General features: G+C 39.6%; 1 protein-coding gene across 1 annotated transcript in view; it reads right to left on the bottom strand.

The window, feature by feature from the left end:
• pard6a (par-6 family cell polarity regulator alpha) overlaps positions 1-25,175 on the bottom strand; it is a 39,846-nt gene extending 14,671 nt beyond the window's left edge. Inside the window, 2 exon segments of the mRNA XM_022212045.2 lie at positions 11,952-12,174; positions 24,629-25,175. Coding sequence (XP_022067737.2) covers positions 11,952-12,174; positions 24,629-24,892 — 487 coding nt within the window. The 5' untranslated portion in view covers positions 24,893-25,175.
• Between the last annotated feature and the right edge of the window lie 2,193 nt (positions 25,176-27,368).

The following is a 27,368-nucleotide window of genomic DNA, read 5'->3' as shown; positions in this document are numbered from 1 at the left end:
TATTTGAGACTACTGGCTCACTGGCTTGCTTTGATTAAAGATTAATATGAGAGGATTATTGGGGATTTCTAGGAACCTGAGAGCAAGCTGTGGAGGGTCAAAATCCATAATTGAGACACTGAAACAGCTTTAACGCTGCCAGAAATAATCTGTCTATAATCCCATCGTCATTGTACGTAATTCTCTTTTGTCTCCATGTTTGAGGTCTCAGCAGCCTCTATCAGTATGTATGCATGCATACACTGGGGACAGATAGCCATTATTGTACTCTAGGAGCATCTTTTAGCAGTTTTCGATGTTCAACAGCTACTAGGTAAGACTGATCAAAAGTGCAGAGCGCTTGTAAGGACCACTGAATGGATCAACTTGCTTCATGTGAGTCTGTAATCATTTAACATTCAGATAAAACAGACTGCAGCAAGTGAAGGAACATCCATTTTAGTTAGTTAGTTTTTATAGGCTTCCCGATTGATGACCAGTATATTGCAAGGATGGAATATCTTCTGATAGCGGCATTAGACAATGCAGAACATTCTCTGGACAAGGACCACCAAACGTAAAAGTGATTTATGTTGAACACAGTTGGCTTCCAGTAGACTTTGAGCCCTCCTGCTCTCTACCAGCAGTACTGGTGGAGCAGTCAGAGCCTTCATCTGCAGCAAGAGGACAAGGTCATAGGAGAGAACCAACCGGAAAAACAGGGAATACCATTGGGCTTTCATTTTGAGACGAGGCTGAAGTTTCAGCCACATTTCTGTGACGTGCATTTCACATGGACAAGTATACACCAGAACAGAGGGTTCTCATATGAAGGTATGTTAGCAATGCAGCAAGCAAAGCTAGATTCCATTAGCACTTGTGCAACAATTTGTAATGCTTAAGGGGGTATGCCTGACAAAACATCTTCCAGCTTCATGTCATTACATCATCTGTTTAAAGATCATACTTGTCTGATTAGACTCACGTTTTAACATGATATCAAAAGACACAGCATGTCAACAAACCATTACTTTTAGCAAATACTTCCACCTCCTTGCTGGTCTTTACATTAAGAGACCTCTGGAGCAGACTTGGGGTAACTGACTAGGGATTTTCCAGGGATGACAGAACACAATTATTATTTAAGATCAATAACTGATGTTTGGAACAGATTCACATTTGCAGTAAATGAAAATCCTGGTAACAAAATTCAAGATAACACTAATTTAAACAAAATCTTGTTAAAATGCTTTTGTTTATTATTGTGTTTTATACATATTTCATTAACATAAACCTTTTCAGCATTTATCCTTTAATGTTGAAGGGCAGGATGTGTAATCAGACAGTGCTGTAGCATTCTGGACTTCCTGTGATTCAAAACACGGCAGTACAACTCAAAAGACAGACCCACGACCCAAACCTACAGTTTGCTGGACTGTTGTCAAAAAATGAGAGAGAAATAAAAATCAATCTAAACATGATGCCACATATTTACACAAAAATTACGAAGTCTCATAAGGCAGCTATTTAGTTGGCGAAGAGTAAGAACAAACAAAATAATACTTCCTGCATCCAAGAAGGTCTTGACCCTGCTTTCAGTGCTCGGGCCCTGTTGAAGGCAGTTTTGCTGCTGGAGACAAATACCTGACCTGCTGCAATCCTCTGCAAGAGTGTGCATCAGGACATGAAGAAGCAGCACTGACACACAAACATTATTAGTAAGAGAAAAAGCCCTAATGCACAGCGAACACGTATACCCTCACTGTATCCACTTAAAGAGCGTTTTTCCTGACAAGGCAGACAGAAGAGAGACAGAACCCACAGGAAACTGCCAGATTAAGGCCTGAAGGTACAGACACTGCTATGCCTCCTCGATACACACACACACACACACACACACACACACACACACACACACACACACACACACACACACACACACACACACACACACACACACACACACACACACACACACACACACTGCTTATGCTTGTTTCAAGAATATTGTCGGCTTTCTCCTCACTTGTGACTGCATCTCGCCGTAGTATCATTATGTATTGCACCTTAAAATCAAGTTTGAAATCTTTGTGCTGAATGTGCTTTTAGCAGAGGTCATCATGTTGTTAGCGCCTCTCTGCCGTTCTAGATTGTTTTAAATCTGCTGTGGGCATATTACAGTCACTGTACCAGTTAAAGAGCATGCTGTTTGAGTGTGTGTTCTGTGTTGATTTCTCTCTGTATTTTAGATTGGCGCTGCAATGGAGGAAACAGGACCAGTCTGTTGCAATGCCAGGGATGCTTTTTGATCCCTCTCCATTTTGTTGTAAATTCTGGTAAATTACTACTGAGTATCATGTTCCTAAATGTTAACTGGTGATTCTAAAATGTCTGTAGATGGGAAGGTGAGTGTGCTTGGATGTATGTCTGTGTGGCCCTGTGATAGACTGTGATAGTACTCTGCCTTTATTCTAAGTAAACTGGTTTAGACTCCAGTCCCCCATGACCCTACAGAGGAAATAGCAGCGTATAGAAAATAGATGGATGTTCTTAAATTTCCATCAAAGACGGATATAGCAGAGGAAGAAAGGGGAGGGTGAAAAAAGGTGTATCGACCAGAAGTGAGTAAACTACCTTGTCCATTTAAATGCCAAAACATTCCTCTTAATATTTTTAGTCCACATTTTTCTTATGAACAATCACAAATACTTAAGAAAATACAAGCCAAAGTAGAAAGTCAATGAAACAAAAGTGAATACAAGTGATTGCTGAGACGAGCTGAAAAACTTGTGATCACTGAAACAAAATCGAGTTCACCTGAAATTTGCAAATTTCCTCAGTGTATGGACATAGTAATAAAATGACTTGTGAACATCAGAACTTTCTCATCTTAGGACAAATGGCTCCATCTATCTGTCTGTCTGTCTGTCTGTATTATTACTCCATATTTAAAAAATAACTGCCACAGAAACTGAAAAATCCAATCGTGAAATTTTACAAAGATTAGAAAGGATACGAGAGGATTGGTGAGAACTAAAAATGACACAGCACAGTCATAGTACCACTGACCAGAGTCTAAAATGGTCTTTTGTTCGTAGATGTTGGCCTTGTGGTAAACTGCTGTCAATCTGCCTTTGTGTCTGACTGCCCCATATCTTTCATTAATGTATCATGTGACTGTGATCTGCAGCTGTCATAAGCTTGTGTATGGGTGTGTGCTATAGAGTGACCTCACTCTGCAGTGCCCACCATCTGGAGCCTAAGGGGCTGCCATATGGCTGAATGCAGTGCAGGTCTTTAACAGGCTTGTATACAATACAAGCCAAGACAGGGTGTATTATGAAACAAAGAGGAGGTGTCATGCTGTAGGGGACTCTAACTCCAAAGGCTCTTATGATTCATTGTGATTATGTGTAACAGTCATTTCACTTTATTTTTCAACCAAACCAAACTTTCCTCAACCATTTGCCACAGCTCTCCTCTATACAAAATCCCCAGCTTCATAAAACTTCACAATGCCATGGCTGCCATGACAGATTTATTTTAAAAAATTATTTATGTTATTAAGTAATTTTACGTGTTACTTGTTTGAATATGTCACCTTCAGTGATGGGCACTGCATTAATGAGCATCAAATATTGTTTTCACATATGCTGAAAGAGTCAAAACAATTCACATATGATTCACAATTCACATAGGATACACCTATTTCCTCACATGGCTGTATGCACTGATGCAGTGCTGTAAATGTTGAATAAAAAAACTATTAAAAGCTATTGTGTGTCAGACTCCTATGTTTTTGAACTTAACTCCAGTCATGGTGATAGTCAGATGATGAGACTTATTCCTTTACTGCACAGCAGTTTTTGTTACTGCTAACTCAACTCTTCCTGAGAAGGGTAACAAACAGACACGTGCTCGTGAAACTATTTTAACCTGTCAGTGATTAGCTTTTTGCTCTCATCTAGTCACTGAGCAGAAACTCTAACCAGTGGTAATAGGTACAAGAGATGTTACCACAAAAACACAACCACCTGTGCTCACAGACATACATGACACAGTATTTAGGGTCCTAAGTTTGTGCCTGTTTCTTAATGTTTACACCCTGCAGGGGTACAATCCTGGAGAGTTTCTGCTGCTTTATTATTATTATTGAGGATTCAAACAAGCAGGAGATTAGCCATAACTCCTTGACCACTTTTCCAATCATCTCAAATCTTGGTAAAGACCTTTTACCAGGTAAAGGCCTTTTGGAAATACGTCCACGACGGAATTTTAAGTCACAAACATGTTCACCAAAACCTGACACAGATTTTCACCAATTTCATTAGACCTACAGCATTGCTGGACCGAGCTACACATTTGTGATGCACACGATTAATCAAGTACTTTCTGGAGTCTTTGTAAAGGCTTATCCTCTTGGATTGTTGTTTGGATTGTTAAATTTGGTGTTGTATTTTACAAGAGTGCAGTTGGTACTACTAAAAGACGTTCAGTCGAAAGACTAACAACACAGAGAGAGTGTCTTCCAAAGGAAGATATATGTGAAAGTTTATGTTTACTTAGCAAAAAATAGGATTTTATTGCATATGACAGATATTTTTGTCAAATGCAATTAAATAGTTTAATTGGTTGTACAGTGTGCCAGAGATTTAGCAGATATGTCTCTCTGTGTGTATTTGTGTGAACCACTTTTTGTTTCCCACATTTTGTTTTCCTGCAGATGACAGCCCGTTACTTTACAGACAGGCTATCATCTGTTCTGCAAGTTGATGCAGCTGATTCCTCTGAAACTTCTCTGTTTCCCTGGGTGCTCTGAGCTCTGCTGGTTTGTTAATTTGACTATTTTGCCCTTTACCTTGACTCACAGGTGTTTCTATCATTTCTGGATAAGTCGTGAAATATTAGTAGTAGTAATGTACTGTATTCATCACAAAGTCAGGGCCAACCTCCTAAGTTGCAGTGGGTCTCCAATGAGGTGGTGCTGTGATGACTGTATACATGAGTACATGACATCTTTATCTGTGATGATACTGTCTTCATCATACTGAGAAATGCAGCAGGATATTCTTTACCTAAACAGGGCTTCAGATTACGACTAAATGGTCGCATTTTGCAACTAAAATTGAGACAGTGCGCATAAATTTTTCATGTACTCGCACATGTGCGACCAGTAAATTTGCTGATTTTTTTTATTATTATTGACTATTTTTTGTTGCTGACAAACTTCAGCTCAGTAGTTGACAGTACTGAGACAGACAGAAGTGAGCTGGTTTGCCAACCGACATTAACTCCAAAAGAAGAAGAAAAGAGACGAACACCAAGGAAGAAGGCGGGCCAATGCATGTGAGAGCGAGGGGCGAATGACCACTGTGATTGGCTTATTTGTGAAAAGAGGCGGGTCTTGGGGTTATCGTGTGAATCCACAAGTTTCACATAACTTGTAAACAATAAACAATGACGAAGAGGACTATAGCCGTGTGTCAACTACATGCGATTTTCCCGCACAGCAACACACCGCATCTGAAAATTGCACGGATGGTGGGCGGTCACTAGTGTACCACAACATTGTCTCATGACAGAACTGAAGCAACAGCGGGCCACTACGTGGTCACGTGACCGAGCTTTCAGCTTGACAGTCCGGCAGATGAGTCGGATAAACACAGCGGCCGCAAACGTTCTCTCTTTTTTTTAAAACACTTCAGCAAAAAGTAATTCTAAAAGCATTTGAGATGAGAAATAAACTGTGCAGTAGCTGAATCTGTCCCCATTTTAGTTCACTGACGGCTAGTTTAGATGTTTGAGGACATTTGCATGACACGCGGAATCTCCGCACGCCGCATTGAATTTTCATAAAGTAGAAGTCCAGTCTACTTTATGCAAATGAGCTGAAGCCCGCTCCAGGCAAACACACCGGATTGCAGCTGGAAACACATCGCAACCGGACCAGCATGCCACATGTGGTTTGTTTCTAGCTCCGATCTGGTATGTAAGCTGTTTATTACTCCGCCAAGGAATGGCGGAGTTATGTGATGATCGGTGTAAGTTTGTCTGTCTGTGTGAAACATTATTCAAAAACAAACGAAAGATTTGGATGAAATTTTCAGAGAAGGTCAGAAATGACACAAGGACCAAGTGACTAGATTTTGGAAGTGATGCTCCTTATAGTCTGGAAGCACAGCTTTGTTCAGGCTTTCTCATTGCTAGATATAGCTGCCGGCACAGTGTCACTGTAACCAGGACTACAAGTGAACACTGTGTCAGTTAATTGCTGACGATCACATGATTGCGAGGAACAAATGATTAAACTGTGGGGTGTTTCTGAGTCCCATCAATTCCTGCCGCCCGCTACATATTTAGGTCACGAAATGTAGCAAAGCCCAGCCAGATATGTTAAGTTCAGCGGTCAGCCTTATTTTGAACACAAATTCACCTTTGTGTCCTTCACTCCTTTCTTCAGGAAACACCGTCAGAGCTTGTCCCCATTCCAGCTAGGTGCTTCTAGGTTTATACACATCCTTTGCTAGACAGTAACAGTGTGGAACCGTTTTCTTTCATCTTTATGAGACTTTTCAGCAGTGTCTTCAATACTTTATTTCAGACACAATAACTGGTCCATTAATTGGTCCATTAACTTTATTTCAGACACAATAACTGGTCCATTCGTCATGTCATGAAACTTCTTAGATAAACACTTCCTGTGCCGGTGGAATGGTGACAAAATAAAAGCCAGCAGCATTAAAAATACGTCTTCAAAATAAAAGCATGGAGGGAACGATTATTTTAACACTAGCAAAACAAAGGCTTGCCAAAAGTGACGAACTGATCAGCAGATCTTTAAAAGAGTAATTTACACGCAATTCGGTATTCATACATAACGCCCAAGGTCACTTTTAATTAAAGATTTCATCCGTCGGAAATGATACGTCAGCTGAGAAGCCTTGGTGGAGTACTGCGATCTCTGAGTGCTTTTCTAGTTATGTTGTGTCAACTGCTGCAAATAAAATGTGAATTGAAAACATTAATGTTTCTGCATTTATTGTTCAAGTAATTATGAGTAATACAGTGAAAATGAGAGGTTATTGATTATTATAGATGTGAACAGGTTCAGGGTAACTTGCTGGGTGACCGTGTGGTAGTGGTCTAGAGGTATACTTGTTTTTCCTCTCAATCTCCCTTTTTTAAAGTATATATATCATTTCACATAATTTATTTTATCTGCTTTCATGTTTCTATAGGGAGGAATGGTTGTCGAGGTGGGGAGGAAGCGGAAATTGTTGTTTGGGAAAAAAAGAAAAAACATGAATCTGTAACAATACAATCTGTGCATTACACTGTACTACTTTGACTTTTGCAGATTGATGAATAAAATTTGGTTAAAAAAAATTCCAGTACACCAATATGTTCTGAATTATTTGTTTGAGACCAGTCAGTTCAGTGTAGAGGTATACCACAGCATTTAAGAAAGAGTTCTGATCTTCAGTAGATTTTGTCATTGTTATATTGCTAAAGACAGACAGTTATGCCATAGTTAAGCTATACGCACAAAAACAAAGGATGAGCCATCACTCTGTGGCTAGTTTATACTTGCAAAATCAACATTTCAATAGTGTTCATTATTCAAGCTTTTTTCCAATGCCAACTCAACCATTTTAAAATACAGAAATGCAATTTAATTTTTGCAAAAATGTGAAGTCAAAATACCTCAAACAGTGGGTTTTTCAGCTCTGAAGTTTCCACAGATTAAGTAAAAAATCACTGTAATACTGTTGTATTACTGTTACCATGGCTATGACTGCAGCACTAATGCAGACGGGTGTAATTCAGATATTAGACACCAGCTTCCTCTATGTAATCCTTTCTGACCTTTCTGCATTGTGCATGTCAACAACACACACATATACTCACAGAGCTCACAGGGTGGTAGCACTGAGTGGAGCTGATATGATTGATGAAGTCTTTTAGAGAAAGATAATCCCACTCAGCAGCTAATGGCGTACAGCACCAGATGGGCTGCTATCACGCTCTCTGTCTCTGTCACACACAAACGCATACACAAAGACAGACATGTGCACACACAGACACAACCCGGAGTAAAGATCCTACTGAATGAAGGAAAGACGTGTACACAAGACAAGATGGAATATCTAATGTTTACATAGCAAAAATATTTCTGCAGAGGCAAGTGGTGCACTGAGCTTAGTTCTGTGCAGTAGTCAGGAAGATCTTACATCCTCACAGAGCTACATATTCACCCCTTGAGAGATATCTTCTATTTTGTGACAAGTAAATGATTCAGACCATCAAACAAGCATAAATTTGAATGTAAGGCAAAAATAACCCGAGTAATTTTTTCAGTTCTGTAAATTTCCCATTTAGTCTGGCTCTGTAGTTTGCCTTACTTGAATGGACTTTGGTTTTGAATAAAATTAAGCCTTTTGAATACTCCTTCCTGTCTGCTTGTTCGGTGTCTGCACCTAGGTTGTCTGACCCCTGTGACAAAAAGTAATTGTCCCCTTAGCTTCTACTCTACCAAATTACCGAACTTTTTGTAAGACATGGGTCCCTTTACATCTGATATAAAGCTCTAATACTGCATTCCACAAGAAGAACATGACACCAACAGTAAAACATGGTGGTCGTGTGATGGTTTGGGGATGCTTTATTTTCACAGAACATGGACGATTTGTCATCATTGATGGAGCTACGAATTCTGTTTTCTATCAGAAAATCCTCCTGGAGAATATCATCATATCATCAGTTCATGACCTAAAGCTCAACACTAATGTGTTATATAGCAAGACAACAACCCAAAGCACACAAGCTAGTCCACCTCTGAGTGGCTTAAAAAAAAAATTAAGGATTTGGAGTGGCCGAGTCAAAGTATGGACTTCAATGCCATTGAGATGCTGTGGCAAGACCTATAGAAGGGCAGTTTATGCTCGAAACCTATCTAATGTGGCTGAATTACAACTATTCTGTAGAGAAGACTGGGTCAAAATTCCGCCATGGTGATGTAAAAGAGTGATCACAAGCTATCACAAATGTTTAACTGCAGTTGTTGCCGCCAAGTGACCAACCAGTTATTAGGTGTAGGGCCAAAACTTACATTCAATAAATCGTCAATCAACAATAATTTAAAAACATCATTTTGCCTAATGTGGGTGATCTCTGTCTAATACGCAATAAATATAAATATTAGTTTAATAATCTGGAACATTTGTCAGAAATTTTTTATAAAAGATATCCAGAAATACTTCTTACATATCACTGTATTAGACACAATCTATAATTTTAATACAGTGAACAGTATAACAAAACCACTACAATGTTGCAAATACTACAATGAAGAACCTTATAAATAACATAATATTTTTTTAAAAATGAAGCCATCACCACTATATAAATCTGCTCTTGTTGCACGGCCCTCTCAAGACCAACAGAGACTATTCTGCTTCTTCAACTGTACAAGTCTCTCCATTTACAACAGTCTGACATCTAAACACGATTACATCTAAGGGATGAAAGATTAAATGACCAAGTTACTAGATTTTTAGCTATTTTGTAATCCTTACTAATGAGGTAAAGCACAATGAAGATGAAATTATGCTACTACTCCAAATGCAATGTGTGTGTGTGTGTGTGTGTGTGTGTGTGTGTGTGTGTGTGTGCGCGCACGTCTGTGTGTGCATGTGTGTGTAAAAGATTAAAGGATTGGATGGACTTCTGAAACAATTTTTCAAGTTTTGGCTGTTAAGCTTTGAGCATAAATTTCCTAAATGCAATGCATGTCAGCTAAACATGATGTCAGGGCAAAAAGTATGTAGTCTTTCTGCCTTAAAGTCACTCACCAGTCACTGATTAACTCTTAAAAACTCATCTCTCTGATTCAAAGAAACAAATGTACATTTTTTTCATGCGTTACATCCTCTGGAGGTCGTGTGGTTGGTAATGGACTTGTAAAACATGTATTGATCACAGCTGGCTGAAGACTGAGCTCCATATCCCACCTGGGAGAGATCAGGAGCGATTGGCCTGGAGCTCCAGACCTGCTATCAGCCCTGCTTCTCCCCACCTCCCAACTGTCGGATTGATCCACAACCAGAACTCTTCCTACCACAAGACCCCAGCCATCACCACACCTGCTATAAATCGTCAATCAAATTCTCATTCAGGGTGGCCTTGTCTTCTGTATAAGTGTTTGGTTTGTGGTTATTGTAACTTCAGTTAGCTGCTGGCAACTGGTCTGTGTGAATTGTGACGTCTGTTGGCAGCAGTTAACGTAGCGGAGAGGTTACTTGTTTCTGGACGTGTTGTAACTTCTGTTGGCAGCTGGTAATTTTGTGTGGAAGTTCCCCATGTCCCGGTGATAACTGGAACTTCAGTTGGCAGCTGTTCAACTCAGTGTAGGAGTTACTTGTTATCCTGTGTTTAATGTGTGTTTTGTGGCATTGTTGGTTGTGGGTGTTCCTATTGTGTTTAAGTTTGGCTAAGGAGTTAGTGGTTTTGTTATTCTTTAGCTAGTTTAAGAACTGTGTTAGTATTCATTTGGTTTTATTTGGTTCTTTGATTTAGCTGCATCCACCAGTCCTGTTTTCTTATCACTGTTCTTTTGTGTAATTTTGCCACTAAGCAATAAACTGCTTTACCCTAACCCATGACATCTGGCTCTTTTTGTTGCACCCAGCTGACCCTAGTGGCAGGGTCGTAACTGAACTGTGGAAATCTCAATCCATGTAGAACATTTCTGTCAAATCCTCAGCAGTGGCACTGACGGCTTCTTTTGTTCATAATGTGCTTTCCTTCATACAAACAAAACAGTGTCTGGACATGTTAACAAGTAAATTAAATGCCGTTTTCACTGTACAGTCTTTCAAAATCTTGTCTCCCTTGCTCTCTTCTTTTCCTTCCATCCTTCGGCCCACTACATTAATCTGACTAAACAGCTGTCTGTGATTCTCAACAACAGCAGCATACTAAGCAGGAGGTTTACATCATGAGTTGTGCAAGATACAGGGACATAGTAAGAACATGTGCACTGGGAGACAACAGTGCTGCAGTGTAGTAAAAAACAATCACATAGCCACTGGTGGAAGAACTGATCATGGAGAAAGATGATAAAATTGACGGAAAGTTGGATGGAGATCAAACAGAAGACATGAAAAGAAGCATCTATCAAGTGCAGCAGAATCTATGACACAAATTCATGTTGAGATGTTTATCGTTCTTGAATGATGCAGTAGTCATCATCAACCCCAAAGTTGGTTCTGGTGTGACTGCACGATTAGATATACTCCCTACTGTATTGTCTTGGATGGAGTCGAAGGTGCAATAATGTGGCCCCCTCAGACCATGAAAAAAAGCAGTCCTTCTAACATTTGTTACTGTATATATTAAAGGAAGCTTTGATATATAGCATATGTCAGTTGTTAATCTGTGTTTATTCATTTTTTATGATTAGGGATAAATAATGAAGTATTATAGGTCTGAATGAATGAATGACTGGTTTCCTGCTATCACTCGGGATGTGTAACAAGTCTTGCTAATAAACAAGCCCCGAGGTGAAGTATATAATTTGATTGTAGTTACTAACATTAAATGCTCGTAGTTTGACTGCTCCTAAACACAACAAAGATCATGTCATTGGTGTAATGTTTTCTTTTTTAGAAATACATCAATGTTGATGGGATTGTATATTTTTTCTCTTAGGTGAATGTGCTCATTGCATGAATTAGCACAAACTTACATGGACATTGTGGTTAGAAGCGAAAACCTAAACCGTACAGTCACCTTCTACTTCAGTTTGTCTTCTGCTTTCCTTGTCTTTTGCAGATACCCTTGAACAGTTTTCCTCCATCAAATGAGGAGAAATTAAAGAGGAAATTATAATGTTGATTTACTTAAATCTTGTGTGTGGATGGTGATACTCTTCAGCTTTTTAATCTCAATTGTTCCTGTCTTTTTGTTCTTACCTTTTTTGGTTATAATAATGCGGAGCAGTGGATTAGCTGATGAGACAGCTTTGTGGAAGTTGTCATCATTGTTGATTGGAAGGAGGTCTCCATGGTCATCTGCATATCCCAGCAGCACATCAACACCAGGGATGCGATGAATGGTTTGGAGGAGGCGGTAGAACTCTTGGAATCCACCTGGGCCATTTCTCTTGAGAGCAAAGCGACGGTACTCTGCCTCAAACTGCAGATGACAGTGAACACACACACACATCAATTTGTGTTCAGCACTCAGGTCCTTCTCAAAGAGAACTAACTTGGAATTTCATGTTTGTCTACTCTTTTGTGGGTGCATCATCACATATGGAACAGAAGCTCTACTTTCGTTGCATGTTCCAGTTGGGTGGGTTAACAAAACACAGATATTTTAGCCTGAATTTGAGACATTTGGGATTGACACCCATCCATCTTTTGTTTTAAATTAACTGAAATTATTATTTTTTTTCTGTATTATATAATTTTTATTATTCCTGGCTCAGAGCAGCATTCTGCTGCCTAAAAAATTCCTGTTCTTTGATGAAAAATTGCTGTAAGTTGTGAAGAAATGTCAGTCTTCATCTTTAGTTTGACGCTATCGACTACTGAATGTAGGATTTGTTTCTCTGAGTTTATGAAATTCCTACAGTTGTTGCACACTAGAAGGTGCAGTGCAAGTGAGACAGACAGGAGCATTTATGCACATAGCACAGCACTATTCACCTCATTAACTATTTAAATCTCTCAGCAAAACAAAATAATCAGTAAAGATCTAAGACTAATAAAGTTCAGTTTTCTAGTGTAATATTTGTCTGATGTGTGGAAGACTCATCAGACAAATATCACACACAGCTTGATCTACTGGCAGTAGAGATTTCATCAATTGCTGTAGGAAAACTGTTCATTTACAACACAACATGTTATAATATATAGCTTCAATTAAATGCAAACTGTTGCAGCGCAACAAAAACACAAAGTTCGGCTGCAGGTTTTCACACAGTGTGCAGTATGCGCTACGCTCACCACCAGGTTTCAGCACACAGCTCCTGAGGAGTTGTGGATTAGCAAGCAAAATAGGCTGAGTTTTCAAAATTTCTAGCAGGGCGATGTCATCATCCTCTCAAGTGAGAAGTTTGTTGTAAACCCTTCAACAGCGAAAGTGTATTCGCCCCACGCGAAGTAGCAAGTATTAGCACTACTAGCAGTAGTACTAGTTAGCATTAGCACTAGCCTTGCTAGTACAAAAGCTATGAAAATTGTGTGTATGTATATGTTTCATTAACAAATTATTATTTGTGACATCTGATAAATAGGCTGAAGTTATTACATTACAAAGCCTCATTCCCCATGTCCTTACTAAAAACAGGTCAGTAAAAAATATTAATAAGTACAGAGTTCAGGACTGCATTTTATTGGGTACTTTGTTGGGCAAAGAACAGATGCATTTTAAAAATTTAAAAGCTGCAATTTTTTCTACAGTCAGTACCTATCCATCCATCCATTCTCTGTACACCGCTTTATCCTCACTAGGGTCGCAGGGGGTGCTGGAGCCTATCCCTGCTGATTCGGGCGAAGGCAGGGGACACCCTGGACAGGTTGCCAGTCTGTGACAGGGCCACATATATAGACAAACAATCACACTCACATTCACACCTACAGGCAATTTAGAGTATCCAATTAACCTCAGCATATTTTTGGACTGTGGGAGGAAGCCAGAGTGCCCTGAGAAAACCTATGCATGCACAGGGAGAACATGCAAACTCCATGCAGAAAGATCCCAGGCCCACCCCAGGAATCGAACCAGGGATCTTCTTGCTGCAAGGCGAAAGTGCTAACCACTACATCACTGTGCAGCCAGTCAGTACCTAATTTTATAAAAATAAATGGGTCATTCTAGAGTTGGAGTACATGTGGGCTTCAATATTTCAGAAAAATAGACCTTCTCTTTTACAGTTTTCTGCTACATATTCATCAATTATAGGTAATAAATTATCAAAGGCTGGACTGGCTCAGCTTACATATCAATTGTAACATTTTTATTCCATGTTTCTTTGTTGTTTGCTAACCCAACTCTAAATACAGTAACAGGATTGCAGGTAGCAGGGTTGAAAATTCATGCTAATATTAGTTTTTTGTTTTTTTTTGTCAGGAGTAGAACCTACATATTTAGCTAGTTGTTACTGCTGACCAAGAGGACAAACTTACTTATAGTAAAAAAGTAAGAAAAAAGTTTAAAAAAATTAGCTTATCCTGATTATATGCATACAGTGCCTATCATAAGTATTCACCCCCTTTGATGGTTTACACTTTTATTGCTTTCATAAATCAATCATGGTCAATAAAATTTGGCTTTTTTAACAAAAAAAATTATTGGAAAAAAAAACTCTTTAATGTCAAAGTGAAAACAGATTTCTATAAAGTAATGTCAATGAAAGAACATTATATAAATAAAAATAATTGTTTGCATAATTATTCACCCCCTTTTTAATTTAATGGTCTAATTCAATAGAGGTCCATCAAATTGTTGCCAATAGTCTCACAATTAGTGAAATGAAGATCACCTGAGTGGTGTGGGTGTGTTTCAAGTGATTGAGTTGTAAAACACCTGTGTCTGAAGGGTCCAGAGAGTGGCTGATCAGTATTCCTGGCTACCATTACACCATGAAGACAGAAGAACACTCTAAGCAACTCAGGGAAAGGGTTATTGAGAAGTACAATTCAGGGGATGATTACAAAAAAATTTCCAAGGCACTGAACATCCCCCGGAGTTCAGTGAAATCAATTATCAAGAAATGGAAGGAATATGGCACTTGTGTGAATCTGCCTAGATCAGGCCGCCCTCATAAACGGAGTGACCGTGCAAGTAGGAGACTAGTGAGAGAAGCCACCAAGACCCCTACAACTACTCTGAAGGAATTACAAGCTTCAGCTGCTGAGATGGGAGAGACTGTGGATGTAGCAACTGCTGCCCGGGTTCTTCACCGGTCAAAGCTTTATGGGAGAGTGGCAATGAGAAAGTCACTGTTGAAGAAAAGTCATATTAGATCTCGACTAGAGTTTGCCAAAAAGCATGTGGAAGACTCCATGGTCAAGTGGAAGAAGATTCTTTGGTCTGATGAGACCAAAACTGAGCTTTTTGGCCATCAGACAAGATGTCATGTTTGGCGGAAACCAAACACTATCCATCACCAAAAACACACCATCCCCACTGTGAAGCATGGTGGTGGCGGCATCATGCTGTGGGGCTGTTTCTCAGCAACTGGACCTGGAAGGTTTGTAAAGATAGAGGGCAGAATGAATGCTGCAAAATACACTGAAATCCTGAGGTACAATCTTTTTCAGTCTGCAAGAGAACTACGTCTTGGGAGAAGATTTATTTTCCAGCAAGACAATGATCCAAAACATACTGCAAAAGCTACACAGGAATGGTTAAAAAAGAACCAGCTAAATGTTCTGGAGTGGCCGAGTCAAAGCCCAGACCTCAATCCTATAGAGAATTTGTGGCTGGACTTGCAAAGGACTGTTCATGCCCGATACCCGCGCAACCTGACAGAGCTTGAGCAGTTTTGCGAAGAAGAATGGAGCAAAATTGCAGTGGGCAGATGTGCAAGACTGATTGAGACCTATCCACACAGACTCACTGCTGTGATTGCAGCCAAAGGTGCATCTACTAAATACTGACTTGAAGGGGGTGAATAATTATGCAAACAATTATTTTCATTTATATAATTTTCTTTCATTAACATTACTTTATAGAAATCTGTTTTCACTTTGACATTAAAGAGTTTTTTCCAATATTTTTTTGTTTGTTAAAAAAGCTAAATTTTATTGACCATGACTGATTTATGAAAGCAATAAAAGGGTAAAGCATCAAAGGGGGTGAATACTTGTGATAGGCACTGTAACAGGGTTGCATGAGGTAGAGTAAGACATTCAAGGTTGACAATGGTATGAAAATATGAAAAATAGAAGAGTTGACATAGCTTTGCTCTACCCATTCTTTTCAAAAACTGTTTGATGATGTCAGTTCCAGTCTATCATGTGATTCACTGTTTTCTTCTTCTTCTAGCAGCTAAAAAGGTTATGGTAACAGGGTTGCATACATGTCGTAGGACACACGTTTCATGCATAATAATTATTTAAAATATGCTGATTAAAAAAAATAAAAATTACAAGAAGCATCAATGAAAAAAAGATACCAAAAAAAGATTTCAATTTCATTTTAACTGTTATATTTGAGATTCAGTTTGGTCATCAGAGGGGTGGGACAAGAGAAAAATGGTATTTCAGGGGACTCCAGATTTATTTGCTAATTTGAAATTATTTTTAAACCTTCCTTTACTGTATTTTTTTTTTCCAGATCTGGTCTCAGGACAAGTATGCTTATACAACAACTGCATATTTTAGTATTTTGTACATGAGTTATTTAAAATTTGATGTGTAGGACATAAAGTGTCCTCCAATTCTGCAATGACCCAAATGGATAATCCAAAGAGTTTACAGTCCAATTTCATGTATTATTTCTTTCAATGAATTACAGTAATCCTGGTTGGTGCTAAGCTGAGGACGCAGTGATGGTGTCTCTGCAAAACAGCGACAAGAAAAATGGTTTTGGTGGAACACTTGCATGGAAGGAGACAAACTCTCTCAATAAAATGGATAAAACACTGAAAAAAACAGGTCGCTGTTTATGAAGGGGATTTTCAAAACTGTATCACAGACAGCAGAAAGAGAGGCGAAAGTCGCATGAAATGTATGGCAGAAATGGCAGGTTCATACTCCAAGTCCACATCTATTGAGCAGGAATAGTACCACTAAAACTGCTTTTAAAAAAACATCTCATCTGTTACTTGGGTCTGATTTGGTCAACTTAAGCATGACAGGCCAACAGATTTGCAATACACTGGACACCCAAGTTATATTTTGGCCCATTCAGGGTTACTGCAGTCGTCCTGTGCTGAGATCAGCAGTGAACTAGATCAATGAACTAGCCATTTCTATCAAATGGTTAAACAGTTACATTTGGTGGTAAAGGTTCTACATATTTAAATACTAAATATCAACCCTGAGAACATAAAGATGGAGACTGGGGTGATAAAGGCAGTTATAGCAACAAATGATAGTGGCAACAAGATGTGACAATGATAGATGTCAAGTATTAATAGCTACTAGCCTAGCCGCGCTAGACAACCCACGGCAACAAATTTAATTCTCTGCCAGGGTGGGTCTAGCTACCCTCCATAAGGCTCGAGGCTGGATTCTCCTAAAACTGGCCGGACCAATCACCATGAAGTGTAGAGTCAGAAGGCGGGCGTAACTAAGTGACGACAGAGGCGTGACGATTCTGACAGAAACAACCAGTGCACAATAAACAGTTATCTTTCGACTCGGCTTTGGCCACAACCCTTAAAGATTTGAAGCTAAAATTCAACTTGAAAGATAAACAAAGGACGGCACTGAAGTGTTTCATTGAGAAGAAAGACATATTTGGACTTATGCCGACGGGATATGGCAAATCCTTAATACACCAGTTGGCTCTGCGGCTCCGCTGGTTGGGAAGCTAATGGGACTTAGCCACACAATCCGCCGGTGCTCTCGGAACCACGTCAGCCTATTCGTTGCGTTGATTGGTTGTATACCTACCCAATTACTGCAGAGGGATTTGATAGACAACCTTTTAGCCCGCCTCCCTCCCTGTCGAGCTTCCCTAGACCCTTGTGCCGTCAGAAACATGGGATCTAGCATGGCTAGGCTAAATAGCTACACCTCTACACCTAAAAGCCAGTTATACGCCAAGCATGTACTACACATTAAGTTGCATAAGATAAGATATTAATATATTATATATTATAAGATACTAATATATTGCCATTATTTTCATGATTCCAGCTTGTTAGGAAGTGGAGATCAAAGCACAGGGTCAGTTACACTATGGTATACCTGGAGCAGACAAAGTTAAAGGCTACCATTACCCTCACATCTGATCTTTTGAACTGTGGTCAAGCTGGAATTGTTCTCAGCCCATCTTAGCTAATGTAAAAGACATCTTTTCTGAGGCATTGTTAGCGGGCTGAAGGAAACATACAGCCATGGCCATAAGTTTGGACACAGCACTATGGACACTATGTCTGTTTTGATGTCTATGACAGAACAAAACTAATATTTTTTGACAGCACCAGTTTAATTAGTCAACAAATCAACAAGGGATATAATATTATCAATAAATTCCAACAATTGGAACAACTTTGTTCCCAAAACATAATATTAGAAGAAAATAACAAAAAAATGCAGTACTTTTACAACCGAATTTGGTAAGAATAACAAAACGACACCAAACTCTTTTGATGTTTTTTTTAAATATGAAACTTAATATAGTTCTCAGGAGTTGTGTACTGTATTGTAAGTGACAATTTTGTGGTATTGTCTAAGATTCACAAGCGTCATGGTACTTGTGTCCAAACTTATGGCCATGGCTGTATACTAGTTTGTCCTTTCAAGTGTTGAAATTTCTATTGTTCTCTAGAACTGGCTGGACAGGAAACAGTGTGCACTCTATGTTTCATAATTACTCCGCCAAGGAATGCAGCAAAGTTATATGACGATCAACGTACGGTTGTCTGTTTATATGTGCGCAACATTACTGAAAAATGGAATAATGGATTAAATTTTTGGGGAAGGTCGGGAATGACACAAGGACCACCTGAAAAGATTTTGGCAGTAATGTGGCTTATAGTCTGGGTGCTACAAACTCCTTTGTACACCTAAAGGTACGTGTCACCCTGATGCGGCAATTTCCCACATCCCATTCATTGTCTATGTGAAACGCAGCGCATTGCATGTTGATTTGGCTGTGCTGGTTGTGGTGTGTTTCGAGCTGCGATCCGGTGTGTCTCCCCAGAGCAGGCCACAGCTCACGTGCATAAAGTAGAATCGACTTCTACTTTATGCAAATTTGATGCGGCATGCAGAGGTCAGACGCATCACAAAACTTTTGTCAAACGTCTAAACTAGCTGTTGGTGAACTAAAAGGAGGACAGATTCTGCTACTGTACAGTTTATTTCTCACCTCAGATGCTTTCAGAAATACTTTTTGCTGAACTGTTTTCGTAATAAAAGAGAAAGTTTGCAACCGAGCCGCAATGTCGGTCCGGCTTGAATCCAGTAGCAGACAGCCCCCGAGTCGATGCGTTTGTCCAATCAGGGGCAGGCAGGATAGTTGGAGAAGTAGATCAGCATGAGTTAAACACCACCTACTGCCCTCAATTACACATTTTTAGATGCGGTCCATTTATATGCGGGAACAGCGCATCATATGGATAGGTGCCATAAGACTTATTCACCTATCAAGATCCTGCAGCATATATACCACAACTCTGCTCTTCATTCTTCATTCTCTGAAAGATTATTCGGCTCACCAACATTGTACTAATGCAACAGCCAGCCTTTGACTCGGTTAAGTCTCCCCTTGTTGTTTGACCTGCTCAGTAATCCCTGTATGCTTCTGTGTTTCAAGCCCACCGTTTGCAACCTGCCAGCCTCAACTCAGCTCCCTGACAGGCTACCAAGTCAGCCTGTCCAACTCAACATTCCATACCACCAGCACTACACAACCAGACAGCCATGCTCTCTGCCCAGCTCTCCCTGCCTTTCTCTGCCCAGCCCTTCCCAGTCAAACTCAACTTCTCCAAGCACCACAACATGTTTACTTGTCACGCTGGGCAATTGGCATTAAATGTGGCCACATATTTGGATTTAAAGTGGTACAAATATTCTGATCGATCAAGACGTCTATGCTGATCATGATTTTCTATCAGAATCCAGTCTTGGTATGGAAAGTACATCTACCCTGTTAACCTTTCTTAACTTAGATAATAAAAGACAAAAATGTGCTAGACCTAACTTCAAATACCAAAAACTTAACTGATGTCACAGACAACAGTGCTGATGATGAGGATAGGTCTCAGGTATCATCTGTATTTCAGTGATTATGATTCCAATTCTGCCCATTGACTGTGGTATTTAATAATTACTGAGTCTGTTTCTTTGAGGGGCATTCAACTAATTGTGCAGCTGGATATACGTCAGATGTTTGGAGTACACTGTCTATAAACTAAAGTGAAAATTATTCTTATTTAGGAAATGAGAATCAGAATTGAAATAAAATTTTCTAAATTAATTTTGACACCGTTCAAAATTGGAACTAGTGTCTAATACAAGGCAACAGGCTACAAAAGAATCCACATTTGCAGGACAATAATAGCAAATTGCTTAACCAAGAGATTATAAATAAATAGTGTATCATGTTGCTTGTTGTACTTACAAGTGACTATTTGTATGGTTTGAAATTCATATTATAATTTGTGATGTTGCGATCACACCAATTTACGCAAATTTAATTATTCTCTGCAAATTTTGCACAACCTTGCAATTTTGTCCAATCACAGCAACTTTTTCGCAATTTTGGCCAGCCTCCCATGAGCTCCACCAGTCATTGCAGTCCTCAGTGCAAACGTATTGCACGTACGCCACTGAAATCACTTCCTTCTTTATGGTTTGAAGATATACTGAACAGATACACCTGCAAAACTAATGTCTCTCATGTGCCAACAAAAATTACTGCTAAAGACGGTGCAACACATTTCCCTGATGTTCTTCACGAAAGCAGAAATAAACTGTTTTGCACTCTGTGCAACATTGTGGTGGAATACAAAAAAGATCGATTGACAAACACTTTTCTACCGCAAAGTATATGAGGAGAATTGCTGAAACAAGTGGACCACAGACCAGACAAATCACCATGTGGCAAGCTGTTGCATCCAGATCTATTGTGAGCACTGAAAGAAAGAAGGTGAGTTGATTAATTATTCCACCAAGGAAAGCAGCGGAGTTCTGTGATGGTCGGCATATGTGAATCATTCTTCTTTTATCAACATTACTCAAAAACGGGCCAATGGATTTGGATTAAATTTTCAGGGAAAGTCAGAAATGACACAAGGACCAAGTGATTAGACTTTGGCAGTGATGCAGCTTATAGTCTGGATCCAGGGATTTGCTAAGGGTTTCCCATTGAGATAGCGTCACGGCATTTGATAGTGGAACGGTAACCATGACAACAACTAAACTACCTCTGCGGCCTACTGACGATCACATTATTGCAATCCTACTAAAAATCCTTTGGTGGAGTACTGTGCTCTCTGAATGCTTTTCTTGTTAACTGACGTGACAAGCTGTGAGCATGTGTGTGTGAAAACGTGTCTGCCAGAATGTGAAATTAACTTTTTAAGCCACCGACAGGTATGTCCAAAAATGACTAATTCAACATTAAATGATCATTTTGTGCGTAAATCTACCACCCAATTCATGTCAAACCAGTATCTGGCTGGTGCTAACTTCTCACAGTGGTGTGCCAGCTTGTGTAAATAGGTTTCAGTGTGTTAAAAAATTAGTTCCAGAATAAATATTGTCAATAAAAAAAGTTCAAACATTATCTAAAAGCAAAAAAAAAAAAAAAACACAACTTGTTAGCAATTGTCTCTGTCTCCCGCAATTTCATCACAACAAAATTTAAAACATCTCAACTTACATCACAATTTTCTTAGAAAAGCTGCAGCTAATTCAGGCATTTTCGGTCGCAACAATCTCGAAACACGCCTGTGAAATCCTGGAAGGACTGACTAGTGCTGAAAGTGACACCAATGTGGGTCCTTTACCAACTTAGCATCTGCATACACTATGCATGGTGCATGGTCTGAAAGTACAATACTATCATAGAAACAGTTTTGCATTTTGGAGTAAAATCCCACAGATATTAAGAAGTAATCAATATGCGAGTATGTATTATGCGTTCTTCAGTTGCATGAATAAGCCTTGCCGTCAGGTTTCAGTTCCCTCCATATGTCTATTAGGCCTAGTTCTTTAGTAAAACGCTGAATAGTTGCTCTGCATTGGTTATGTGACTGACGGTAGATCTGTAGACCTGTCGAGGATTGGATCCATTGTGCAGTTAAAATCTCCTGCTAATATGTTGCCCTGGGTATGTTTAGAGAGTAAGAAACAGATTTGTAAAAAAAAAAAAGAAGAAGTTTGGATCATCTTCATTAGGGCTGCACAGATTTTCTAACAAGAGTGAACCTTGGATAATAAGGTATTTGACCATCTTATCCTTGACTACATTTGTTACTTGAAATGGGACTGATTTATGAAGTATCAGAACTCCTGTCACCTGTGAAGTAACAGAAGCTGCGACTACGTTTCCCTGCCTTCTCCTCCTAATCTTAATGCTTTCCTCTTCCAGAATGTGTGTTTCTTGTAGGAATATGATTTTAGAATCCTAATCTTTAAGTGTATTCATAACCTGTTTAATATGGTGTTAATAAAGTAAAGTCACTATCTGACGCAACCTTTGCTCTTTCAGGAAGCCTAACAAAACTGGATGAAACAACCCAAATCCACCACACTGAACTTGTGTGAAAACAATCCCTTTCTTCCTACTTATGTGCACGGGTGGACTGGCCATCTGGCATACCAGGCACTGTCCTGATGGGCCGGTGTCTAGTGAAGACTGGTCAACAGGTTTCCTTTCCCTCCTCTCCTCGAAAATAAACACAACAACAGAAAATCCACTGCTACACTTTCTCTTTCTAAAATAAACACAGGTCTGCAATTTGCAACCTATGTTCTCCCCAATGACATTTTAATAGGATTACTTTAACAATTCTGGGGCGATAATAAAAAAGGAGAAGATATAAATCTACTTCTTTCTGAGTTTGAACTGATTGGAGAGTTTTTAATATGGCAAAGGCATCCAGAATAGTTTCATACTTATGACAGGATTCAGACCTGAGCTTTGTGGAATACAGATCTTAAAGCCAGATCTGAACTATTTAAATAACAGTCAAACAAATTAGTCATGTTGCCTGCTGTAGTACACAACAATGGCAACAGAGTACCTGTTTTTGGTCAACATTCTCCTTTCTCTGAGTTTAAAATATGACTCTACTTCACCAGGCTTCAGAGCATCTCACAGAGGCACCATATAAATTAAACTGAACCCAAAACGTCTCACTTGCTAAAATTCTACTTACTGATAGACATTACACTTTACTTTTTCCACCTAAATGCCTCACATGAAGACAACAGCAGAAGCTACCTAGGCAGCTGTGCACAGAGAAATCTGTTGTCATCCCATGGAGTTAATGCAGCACAGCAACTCTGAAGTGTATATGCCCAAAAATGACTTAAAAATAGAACAAGGCATTCCAAATTTATCCAACTTAAACCACATGATTTTATCCATATGGACTGTTTTCTATGGGTGGAATATTTTAAATGTTAATGTCACGGCCAACTATGTTCATTTAATCGCCAGAAACTAAAATCTTTATTATGATTAATATTTCATTCATTGTTTGTTGTACAACTGACAATGTGTTTTGTTCATGCAACCAAATCTTACATTTAAGTGTTTCTGTCCTGTTTCTTGCTCATTTGGTTGTGCACACATGGAGTCTGCATGTCAAAAAACTGTCTTGTCATGAAAGTAAATCACTCCAATGCCAATGCAGTCATGCAAAATGTTTTTTTTTTTTTTGTGTGTGCAAATAAATGATGCACAATGATTCCTGATGAGAGTTTCTTGTCATTCACATTGTATTTCAAAGTCCAGATTCACTAAACACTAATAGTGGCAATTTCTCAAACCAGGACTGTTTCTGATAAAGAACCAAAACAATCATGTGACTTGATGAACAGACAAGAAGGTATGAGTGACAGACACATAGAGGTAAAGACGAAGTGAGATAAACACTGAAAAGGTGGTTACCCAAACAACAACTCTACCCCTAATGCTGAAATGTTGCCCACCAATGCATACTGTTGAAATGCAAAATGCCATAAAATTCATTAGAACAGCAGCACAGTGCTACAGCTGTAGGACAAAGTAAATGCATATTTCTTTCATCTGAAAGTAAACTGTAAACGGTTTGAACCAGAACACACCTTGTGTGTGTGTGTGTGTGTGTCAGAAGGCACAGAGATCCTGCATAGCTGCTTACCAGTTCTGCATATTGGCTCTTCATACAGGTATTTTTCCCCCCTAACGTTACAGCTTTTCCAATAGCGCGACTGATACACAGATTCTGATAAACAGTCGTGAGTAGTGGGGCTTCACCAATTATGAGCCTGGCCGATGATCAGATCCAACATGCAGCATCACTAGTATTGTTGTTGTTTTTTAACCAACACCGAAATTATTTTTTTAATTAATTTAAAACCGGGCTGCTTTGGCTCTAATGTTGCTTCCTCTCTTATCTGTAGCGACTGTGGTTTCAAGCACATCTACATCAGCCTGTCTGTCTACAGCAGTCTGTCTGTCTACATCAGCCTGTCTGTCTATACAGCGGTCTGTCTGTCTATATAGCAGTCTGTCTACAGCAGTCTGTCTGATTACAGCAGGAGCAGCCAAGCCTGTCAGGTGCCCCTCGATCGCGTTTGATTTCCACGACTCATTTCGCCAGAATCTACCGTGTTATGGGTTGTTTCAGGGCGACATCACGAATCTTATTAGAACTACAACAGACGGTTACGTTGCCGTAACCAGACTCCGTATCCTCTCATTAGCGCTCGAATAACCCGTAAAACACTCCCATTCGCCCACAACTCACTTTACTCTTGACCTCCACTACGTTGTCGGTGAGTTTTAACGGCGTCCGGTGCTGCTGTTGCTGCTGCTGCTGCTGCTGTTGCTGCTGCTGCTGTCTTGACATTCTGCTTGGCTGAGGCACTGCGGATAAAAGCATGCAGCGGGAGATGGTGTCTCCTCCCCGGGCTGAACTCACGGAGTCACTCGGTGATGTGATGCTGCGGCTCGTGAGCGGCTCCTCCTGCCGGGGCTCGTGCCGTCCTGTGTCTGCGCGCGCTACTGTCATTCGCTCACGACATCCACGAACAGAAACCAAGCACAGCGCCCGGTTCTCGACAGGTGGAGTCCGGTCAATCCGGTCTGGGATGTGAGGCCCCCTCTCCGCTCCTGACGACACTGGAACGGCAGAGGAGGCGGGACATAACTCAGCACTGGCCTGCGGGGCTTGTAGTCTGTACACCGGCGCTGCTGCTGCCTTTAACGTTTACCTACTGATGCTCACATCGCTAGTGTGCTACTCGGAGCTTTTTTGACGTCCACAACTTGACAAAGCCCCACAAAAATGAATAGATTTTTTCCATTAACATGTCATAACTAGACCGTGTAGCCTATGTATGACAGATATCAACAATTCACGTCTTTCAAATTTCCACAGTGTCAGTCGTCGTTGGAAAAGGATGTCACTTTTATTCTTCGTGGGTATGGGGTTTCTCATTCTTGATAGCAATGTACAACTGATCTGCAACTATCTGCAGCGTGAATTATGATTATTGTAATTCCAGTTTTTAATATATACTGTTTGATTTTAACGATTCGCAATTGCGCTTCAAGCTATCTTTAATTCCATTCAAACTGGGATATCAATTAGGGAGGGAGACCCCACTGCCACCCCCCACTCAAAAAATAGCCCTGCAGAAGTCCTTCAAGTGGACTTGAATCCAGTAGCAAATATTTATTTTGCAGAAGTTTTTGTGGAACCATTTCTGCACAATTATTTTCTCATATTGCAACAACAGAACCACCCTCCACTCAGCGACATACAACTAAGAAGTTCTGACATACCAGAAAATGTTTACTGTGATTTTGTAGCATCTTTTACATTATTGTCATATTATTTTCATTGAAAAGTGTATAGCGCTTATAAAAATGCATTTGCTTTTATATGTGCATCTTGTGCGATTGTAATAGACTGTAGAGTTTAAACCTGCTTTGAAGAGATCTGGAAACAAGTGGTCCAAACTGCAGAACAGTGTAGGACTCACCCAGAACCTGCAGTCAAAATAAAAAGAAACTGCAGGCTGGATGGACACAGTTTAAGTGAATTATCTGTACTTACAGTGCCTTTCTCCTTTAGTGGAAGTGACTTTACAATTTGTTTCTCATTCATCCATTTATGCACACATTTGCACACTCATGGCAGAGAATCAAACTGCCAAACTTGCAATCAGTGGATAACCTGCTCTACCAGCTAAGCCAAAGCCACCAATATAAAATTTAGAATTATATCCAGGAATCCTTGCTGCTTGACGGACAGGGGTGATTCTGTAATTACTGCAAATAACAGGATACTTGCTAATATTTGTCCATTGTTACTAGGCCTCAACCCTCTGAAATTCTGGGAATTTGTTGCTCCTTTCACATTTTTTGTCATGATGGGCTACTATTTCACTGCAACATAAAATTCTGCAGCTATATGGAAACAGCATAACCATGGCCAGAAACAGAGAGAACTCAAACATGTCTCCTTTGCTGCATACCAAAGTTATAGTGCCCCAATTAATTTAAATCAAGGAAAACAAAAGTTATATATATATATATTTATAAATTGTTATCATTTAACTAGGAGGGCTGCATAATGGCCTGGTGGTTAGCACTGTCACCTCACAGCTGGAAGATCCCTGGTTTGCATCCTGGCCCGGCCCCGGCATCTTGCTGTGTAAAGTTTGCATGTTCTCTCTCTGCAGCGTCAGTTTTCACCAAAGACATGCTGAGGTTATTTGGTGATTCTAAATTGTCTGTAGGTGTGAATGTGAGTGTGCTTGGTTGTCTGTCTGTGCAGCCCTGTGATTGTGTAGACTGGTGACCTGCCTTCGCCCTGAGTCGGATGGGATAGATTATTTATTTAATAACATTATACATTTAATTAGAATCAGCTCTAGAAAGATGTTTCATAATGCTTGATGTATTAACTTGCCGACAACTTGCTCGTTTGTATTCCATTTTTGAACCATGCTGCATTTATTATATTGATTCAGCGTGTTTGTTTTCCTTGCAGTCTCTCTTGTTATTTTTGTTCCTCTCTAGTCTGTGAAAATACACTCTGTAAATCACATGAAAACTCTCTGAATTTATGTACATTGACAACTGACTCAGTCAAAGGACTGACAATTCTGGCTGTTTTAACAGTTTCTTTCTCTGAAAAATGATGCTATTTGGGTGGGTTTTTAGCATGTTGGAAAAACTCACCAGTCAGAGGCTTAAAACAAGTAGAAATCAAGTATAGATATAAATCAAGTATACTTTATTATAGTTACATGAATACTATTCCAGTAGGTAAACCAAAGATATTGTGTGAGGTTGTCATGCAGGGTTGTGATATCATTAGCTTTGCTTCATCTTTTGTCTTTTGTTCTCTCAGATTTTGCCACTGGCCTACAGAGCTGTAATTTGGGAGGGGCACACACCGTGCTTTACTTAGTCAGCCCATATATAAATCTCCAAGTTCCAAATAATGAACAATGTGCCACTGTTTTTCAAAATGT

The sequence above is a fragment of the Acanthochromis polyacanthus genome, chromosome 8 (genome assembly GCF_021347895.1).
Source record: "Acanthochromis polyacanthus isolate Apoly-LR-REF ecotype Palm Island chromosome 8, KAUST_Apoly_ChrSc, whole genome shotgun sequence".
NCBI classification, from domain to species: domain Eukaryota; kingdom Metazoa; phylum Chordata; class Actinopteri; family Pomacentridae; genus Acanthochromis; species Acanthochromis polyacanthus.
This window is presented reverse-complemented; position numbering and strand designations above follow the sequence as displayed.